The sequence below is a fragment of the Bison bison genome, unplaced genomic scaffold, assembly GCF_000754665.1.
Source record: "Bison bison bison isolate TAMUID 2011002044 unplaced genomic scaffold, Bison_UMD1.0 scf7180017863077, whole genome shotgun sequence".
In the NCBI taxonomy this organism is placed as follows: domain Eukaryota; kingdom Metazoa; phylum Chordata; class Mammalia; order Artiodactyla; family Bovidae; genus Bison; species Bison bison.
In genome coordinates this window covers 80,727-89,412 of record NW_011493649.1, presented here as the reverse complement: position 1 = coordinate 89,412, position 8,686 = coordinate 80,727, and the positions used below count along the sequence as shown (strand labels likewise).

General features: G+C 39.1%; 1 protein-coding gene across 1 annotated transcript; it reads left to right on the top strand.

Moving 5' to 3' along the window:
• Positions 1 to 7,051: 7,051 nt before the first annotated feature.
• LOC104983661 (olfactory receptor 5AL1-like) lies at positions 7,052 to 7,992 on the top strand. Its single transcript, XM_010833187.1, is given in 2 exon segments — positions 7,052 to 7,652; positions 7,655 to 7,992. Coding segments are annotated over 2 exon segments (939 nt in total).
• Positions 7,993 to 8,686: the final 694 nt, after the last annotated feature.

Here is an 8,686-nt window from a genome sequence, read left to right as displayed (position 1 = left end):
TATTGAGGTAACATTGGTTTATAATATTATATAAGTTTCAAGTGTACAACATTATATTTCAACATCTGTATACATACAGTACAAGAAAAGGGAGATTTTATATATATATATATATATATATATATATATATATATATATGCCTGCATGTGTGCTCAGTTGTTTTAGTCGTGTCTCTTTCTGACCCCATGGACTGTAGCCCACCAGGCTCGTCTGTCCATGGGATTCTCCAGTCAAGAATACTGGAGTGGATTGCCATTTCCTCCTCCAGGGGATCTTCCCAACATAGGGATCGAATCCATGACTGCTGCATCTCCTGCATTGCAGGCATATTCTTTAACACTAGAATAGGGACCCCTCTCCAGTATTCTTACCTGGAAAATTCCATGGACAGAGGAGTCTGGTGGATTACATTCCATGGGGTTTCAAAGAACCAGACACAACTGAGCATGCGTACACACAATCACAAGATTCAAAAAAACAGGGTGAGGTCAATCTTGATATAAACCTCAAACATGCTATTCAGGATCCAACCCAAGTCCCCCCAAATTTTACCCAATTTGTAGTATATTTGTGAAAGGCAGATGCCTTTTCACCTGAAATTTTTTCAGTGACCTTCCCTGTTGCCTCATGGCATTAATCCAGTACATCAGGATATGTTAGATTGCAGGGGCTTCACCTTAGCCCATTTGGAGAAAGTCTAAGACAAATTTATCAGCAACCACTACTTGCTTCCACTGTCTGTGGCCACAGATCTCTCTGTATGCAACTTTCCATGTGGCAGGCTAAACAGCTAGGCCATTGGCAACAACCCAGGAACCAAAAATACAATAATTAATACATAGCAAGTTTTTTTTTTTTTTTCCTAAGGAATTCAGAATGTTTCATTTAAAAGAAGCTCCTGGCTAAGACTCTCTGGACACCAGCATCTCCTTGAGGATGAGTGGGTCCTCCCTGAGGATGGGTGGGCCCTCCCTAACCCTGCAGACAGGGCGGCTTCAGGAGGGGTCATGCTCAGGGATGGTTGTTGGCTGTGGGCTCTGAGTATTGCCATTCTTCCTCAGTCTGGGTGCCATCCCTTCCTCCCTTGGGAGACCACTAGTGGACCAGCATGTGCTGGGCATGGCCTGGGAGATTCCAGTTGACAAGCTGACCGACTCTGTGCTTAGACATGGTCAGACTGTTATCCAGGCTAGCCTTAGAGACTCCTGGTACAGGCTCCTGATGGACTCATTGGTTGGGACGCTGTCTCCACTGGCCACGTGTGCTCACTAGAGAGGCCTGGTGCAGCCCGAGGGCACATCCTCTTGGGTGCCTTTGTCCAAACCTCAGTCAGCTCCCAACTCATAGAATTTTGTTTCTCACTCTTCCTTGACTCTTTCCCTTTGTTTCATTACAGAAATAATCTCACCCTATATCACAGAAAGATTCTTTCTTATTTGGGACAGAAAAGGACAGGTTCAAAAACATGATTATAAAATTCATCTCTGATATCACAGGATGGAGAGCCTATTGAAAAAGAGAGGTGTGGAGAGAAGTATCTAACTGTCTTTTGCTGTTTTGACTTTTGCTGTTACAGCTTTCCAGCTTCACCACTTTGTCTCATTTTAGTCCATAACTGGAGTAAGGAACCCACTGCTCCATCTTTTGCAGAAGATTCAAACTATATAAGTATTTTCTTGCACATGGGAATCCTCACTCAGTCCCACTCACTCATCACAATAAAAAACCTCAAACCCCATAGCCATTGCTGGCTCCTCCTAGCCATATTTTCAGATCAGATTGGGAGTTCACCTTCCTCTCCCTAGAAAGCCCTATTATGTGAACAAAACTCTTAATATCTTTTCTTCTTAGATGTGCGGTATCATCTGGCTGGCCATCTAAAGCAAGTACACATATATTTATCTGAAATGTAAATTGACCTATGTTTTATATGTTTTGTCTTCTAGATACTGAAGAGAAAGAAATGAATACTTTTAATCTTTGCAGCTGAACTGAAATGTCAATCATAATATTGATTTGAACATGAATCTCAGAAGGAAGGAATGAAAGTTACTTATTGGGAAATTCATTTTTATCCAATGGTTTACAAAAACTGCTACCAAATACAAGGCCCATAGATGTAACACTTATCTTAAATAAATTCATAATTTTAATATAAAGCCAATGTGACAGACTTCAAAGCAAATAATCAAAGCAGACATAGCAACTAATCAAGTTGTTTTCCCAAAAGAGATCATGAAAATATTCCTTTACTTTAGATCTTTAACTAAACATAGATGAAAAAATGATCTACCATTTCAAGGGAAATAATTTTCCCCCCAGTTACTAAACATTAAATAATTATGTTCATGTATATATGTATAATTATATTGTTTTCAACCTTTATTAAAAAGAATGTAGTACAAAAAGAAATCTGCCCAAGGGACTACATACATAAAATACAAAGTTGTCTCATAAATACCCAGGTAATTTTAAATGTTACTGGCCTCACAAAGATTCCTGAAATAGTTCAGGCACACTGAACTATTTAGGGGTTTGTTGTTGAACTGAATGATGACATATTGAATATTGAAAGGCATTAGGTAGTAGAAAAATATGCTCAATCCCCTTTTTGGGGGAAGGAATTTGGACTTACAAAAATATAACTTTATCCATTTAATCATTTAGGGATAATTATTTTGAACTGTGGTGTTGGAGAAGACTCTTGAGAGTCCCTTGGACTGCAAGGAGATCCAACCAGTCCATTCTGAAGGAGATCAGCCCTGGGATTTCTTTGGAAGGAATGATGCTTAAGCTGAAACTCCAGTACTTTGGCCACCTCATGCAAAGAATTGACTCATTGGAAAAGACTCTGATGCTGGGAGGGACTGGGGGCAGAAGGAGGAGGGGACGACAGAGGATGAGATGGCTGGATGGCATCACTGACTCAATGAACGTGAGTTTCAGTGAACTCCGATAGTTGGTGATGGACAGGGAGGCCTGGTGTGCTGCGATTCATGGGGTCGAAGAGTCGGACACAACTGAGCGACTGATCTGATCTGATTTGATTGACCATCTTCTGTATACTAGGTACAGTTGGAGGTAAAGATTAAATTGAATATGAAATAGAAATATTATTGCTTGCCAAAAGGAGTTCAAGCTTCAGATCAGATCAGTCACTCAGTCGTGTCTGACTCTTTGCAACCCCATGAATCGCAGCACGCCAGGCCTCCCTGTCCATCACAAACTCCCAGAGTTCACCGAGACTCACATCCATCGAGTCAGTGATGCCATCCAGCCATCTCATCCTCTGTCGTCCCCTTCTCCTCCTGCCCCCAATCCCTCCCAGCATCAGAGTCTTTTCCAATGAGTCAACTCTTTGCATGAGGTGGCCAAAGTAGTGGAGTTTCAGTTTTAGCATCATTCCTTTAGAATGTGCTATAGACATATTAATAGTTGTCTTCAGTATAGTGTGGTGAATATTATGAAGGAATCAGTGGCTGCAAGAATGTATATATGAGGAGGACTTAAACTCCCTTGAAATTCTCTAAGAGGAAGTGATTTAATAGAGTAGAGAAAATTAAGTAAAAGGAAAATCAGGCAAATAAAAACAATGATGGCAGAGGAAAAGTGTTCTAGGAGGAGAATAAAGGATGTACAAAATTCTGTCTCATATTTAAATTTGGAATACTTGTGACATAGAAACTAGATTAAAAAAAATAAAAAATGTTTCAGGAGGTGCCTGATCTGAGATGCAGAAATGAAGTTTTCAAGGGCTATGTTAGCCATGAGAAAGAACTTGATATTTATCCAAACGGCAATGGGAAGATACTGAAGGGTTTCATCAGGACAAAATAAGAATAAAGTTTCTGTAAAATTTCATATAAGCTGATAACTGAGGAACAGAGAACAATGACTGACTGGAGACAAGACTAAAAGTTAGGTTTCATTTGCAAAAAATAAATAAACAAAGCATCATTGTGCTTGGACCAATAAAGCAATATATATGACAAGATTTGAAAATTGTGTGAGGGATAAAATTGTTAGTCTTGTCATTGTTTAGTCTCTCAGTCACAAAGGAGCCGAATTCCCAGGCAAGAATACTAGAGTGGGTTGCTATTTCCTCCTCCAGCAGATCTTTCCAACACAGGGATTGAATGCGCATCTACTGTGTCTCCTGCATTGACAGGTGAATTCTTTATCGGTAGTAGGGGGGCAAATTGAACATTGGCATGAGGATCAGGAAAGCATAGTAAAAGAAATTGCTCTCTGATTTGGAGAGCAAATGGATAATGACACTGTTCATTGCGACTCTTTGTGACCCCCATGGACTAGAGCCAACCAGGCTCCTCTGTCCATGGAGTTCTCCAGGCAAAAAAATACTATAGTGGGTTTCCATTTCTTCCTCCAGGGGATCTTCCCAACCCAGGGATCGAACCTGTGTTTCTTATGTCTCCTGCATTGACAGGCAGATTCTTTATCACTAACACCATCTGGGAAGACCATTCATTGTGCTAGAAAATGTATATGCCAAGTCTTGGGTTTTGGGTCCCATGTGCAGAAATATCAAGTTGTTTTCTGTGTGTAATACTTTGATAAATATCTAAATGGTAATTTCTGAGAGATATTTAGTTGTATAAAACTGGAGCAGAAAGAGGTAGTTGGAAAAATAATTTATTAATAGATTTGTTCATAATCAGCATATAGATGCCTATTGAGCACATAGGATTGCATAATTGATCAAGAAGGTGCCAAAATGAGAGGAAGGAGCTTTGGAGAGAACATGAAGAACATGCCATCTAAAGCATAGTAATAGAAACAGACTCCAAGACTGAGGATCAAAATAAACAAATAAACTCAGAAGACTGCTTTGCTTTAGAACTCAAACTTGTATTCAATCGAGTTCAGTGCTACAGTGCTGCCAAAAAATACAGGTTTTATTGAATTCAAAAATAGGGAAGTAGATAATAAACATGCTCAGGGAATTTTTTTGTTTTAATGAGAAAGATAGGTGGATTACACCTTGTTAAGTTATAAATGGAGCTTCCAGGATGGCACTAGTGGTTAAATAGTCTGCCTGTCAGTGCAGGAGACATAAGAGATGCAAGTTACATATCTGAGTTGTGAAGATCCCTTGGAGTATGAAATGGTAACCCACTCCAATATCTTCGCCTGGAAAATTCCATGGACAGAGGAGCCTTGTGGCCTACAATCCGTTGGATCACAAAGAGCCACTCTAATGGCAGAAAGTGCTTCTTGATGAGAGTGAAAGAGGAGAGTGAAGAAGCTGGCTTAAATCTCAACATTCTAAAAACTAAGATCATGGCATCCAGTCCCATCATTTCACGGCAAACAGAAGAGGAAAAAGTGGAAACAGTGACAAATTTTACTTTCTTGGACTCCAAAATCACTGCTAATGGTGACTACAGCCTTGAAATTAAAAGATGCTTGCTTCTTGGAAGAAAAGCTATGGCACATCTAGGCAGCATATTAAAAAGCAGAGAAATTACTTTGCCAACACAGGTCTGTATAGTCAAAGCTATCATTTTCCAATAGTCATATATGGATGTGAGAGTTGGACCATAAAGAAGGCTGACCACCGAAGAACTGATGCTTTCAAATTGTTGTGCTAGAGAAGACTCTTGAGAGTCCCATGGGCTGCAAGATCAAGCCAGTCAATCCTAAAGGAAATTAACCCTGAATATTCACTGGAAAGACTTATACTGAAGTTGAAGCTGCAATAATTTGGCAACCTGATGCAAAGAGCAGCCTCACTGATAAAAACCCTGATGCTGGAAAGATTGAGGACAGGAGGAGAAGAGGGCGAGATAGGATAAGATGTTTTGATGTCATCAATGACTCAAAGGAAATGAATTTGAGCAAACTCTGGGAGATAGTGAAGGACAGGGATGCCTGGCATGTTGCAGTCCATGGGGTCACAAAGAATCAGACACAACTTAGCAACTGAAAATAGTTATAAATATATTTGAGAAGTTGGGGACAGATACCTGTTCCAATAAGTTTGGTTGAAAACTGGTGATGGGGACAGAAAGAGAAAGGAGTAACCAAGATAAGTTTTCAAGGGGATGTAAATCCAAATTTAATGTGGGAGGAGCTTTTATATTTATTTTATCATGTTTTTTACTGTCTTGAAAATCTATAAGGTGCATGTAAAGTAACCTGAGAAAATACAGTGATAAAGGAAAATCATGTTAACTTATATTCTGCCCTGTTAAGAAAGGATGGGAACAAATTCAATTGTACCAGTTTTTGAGCACTGAGAAGCCACCTTGGGTTTATATAAATTTTCTGTGAAGTGAGGTTCTTCTAAATTCTGTCCAAATGCTCTTCACTTGGGACCATTTGATACTTCAAGATAGAGCTTAAAAACATATATCTTAATTACTTAAAAACATTTTACAATCTGGAAAATTGTTCACTGGTGTGTATTTTCCCAAAAGATAGCCAGAAAATTTCGCAATGCCATTTTCCTAAATATAAATATTATGTATATATTGAAAAAAATAGAATATGAAGAAAAAACAAGGTGAAGAAACTTTTACGATTATACCAAACTGGTTCCCTAAAGATACATACTGTTAGTATTTTGATTTTTTACTTATACTTTCCATGCTTGACTTTGCTTATTTTTAATATTCTTATGAAATGATAAAATGACAGTTCTGTGAAAGAAATATACAACTTAAGAAATTATGTTAATGTATTTTCTATCAAAGCCACTTTATATCCTGAATGCTCTTTTTTGTTTCTTTAAAGAAAAGCACAACACAGTCTTTGCTATTGTATTGATTATAAAATTTTAATTGAAATTCTCTCTTTCTTCTTTCACAGCTTCTTAGTGGAATTTCCACCTGGACCAAATGTTTTTACAGTAAATTCACAATAAATCTACACATAATTCAGGGTGCTTATCAAGATTCTACTTTAACTGAATTTAGCATGACAGCCTGAAGTGCCGGGGCTGCCTTCTCACACTTAATCATTCCTTTCAGAGTCAAGATTATTCAGAGCATGTGATCTGGTGGGATTTACTATAGAATTGCTTATTTCATGGCAGAAAGCAATCATTCAGTGGTTACTGAGTTCATCCTTTTGGGCCTCACAGATAACCCAGAGCTTCAATTCATTTTCTTTTGCATTTTATTGTTAATCTACTTGATTACTGCCTTGGGCAATCTTGGTTTTATTGTACTAATACAAGTGAGTCCTCAACTTCACACACCCATGTATTTTTTCCTCTGTCATATGGCTTTTGTGGATTTTTATGGTTCCTCCACCATCACACCAAACAAGCTTGTAAACACTTTTCATGAAATTAAAAGTGTATCACTTTATGCATGTGCCACTCAAGTGTGTTGCTTTATCACATTTTCAGCTTGGGAATTGTTAATGCTGTCTGCCTTGGCTTATGATCAGTATGTGGCCATATGTCACCCTTTACTCTATGTAGTTCTTATGCCTAGGAAACTCTGCATCCAAATGGTCATTGGCTCTTATATTTATGGATTCCTGGTGGGATTCATACAAGCAGTAGCTACATTCCACATGGCTTTCTGTGCCCCTAATGTGATCAATCAGTTCTACTGTGATGATGTTCCCTTGATCACTCTGGCCTGCTCTGATACCCAAGTCAAAGAGCTGATGTTATTAGCCCTGCAGGATTCAATGTCTTCTGTTCTCTTATCATTGTACTCATATCCTATGTATTCATCATCTTTGCCATCGTAAGGATCCGTTCTGCTGTAGGGAGACAGAAAGCCTTTTCTACCTGCACCTCTTACCTGTTTTCTATTGCTATGCATTATGGGTCCCTCAGTTTTATGTACCTGAAGCCCAGATCAAGCCACTCACTATATAAAGACAATTGTGCCTCCGTTTTCTATACTGTGGTGATTCCTATGCTAAACCCATTGATGTACAGCTTGAGGAATTGGGAGGTAAAAAATGATTTGAGAAAGATTATTGAAAAGATGTATTTGAATAAAAAATAAGAATTGTGTTGTTACTAAAGAAATTCTGGGTATAGTTTTCAGTTCAGTTCAGTCTCTCAGTCATGTCCAGCTCTTTGCAACCCCATGAACCACACCACACCAGCCCTCCCTGTCCATCACCAATTCCCAGAGTTTACCCAAACTCATGTCCATTGAGTTGGTGATGCCATCCAACCATCTCATACACTGTCGTCCCCTTCTCCTCCCGCCCTCAATCTTTCCCAGCATCAGGGTCCTTTCCAATGAGTCAGCCTCTTTGCTCAGGTAGCCAGAGTATTGGAGTTTCAGCTTCAACATCAGTCCTTCCAATGAACACCCAGGACTCATCTTCTTTAGGATGGACTGGTTGTATCTCCTTGCAGTCCAAGGGACTCTCAAGAGTCTTTTCCAACACCACAGTTCAAAAGCATCAATTCTTTGGCACTCAGCTTTCTTTATAGTCCAACTCTCACATCCATCCATGACTACTGGAAAAAACATAGCCTTGACTAGACGGACCTTTGTTGGTAAAGTTATGTCTCTGCTTTTAAAAATGCTCTCTAGGTTGTTCATAACTTTCCTTCCAAGGAGTAAGCATCTTTTAATTTCATGGCTGCAATCACCATCTGCAGTGATTTTTGGAGCCCAAGAAAATAAAGCCAGCCACTGTTTCCCCATGTATTTCCATGAAGTGATGGGACCAGATGCCATGAGC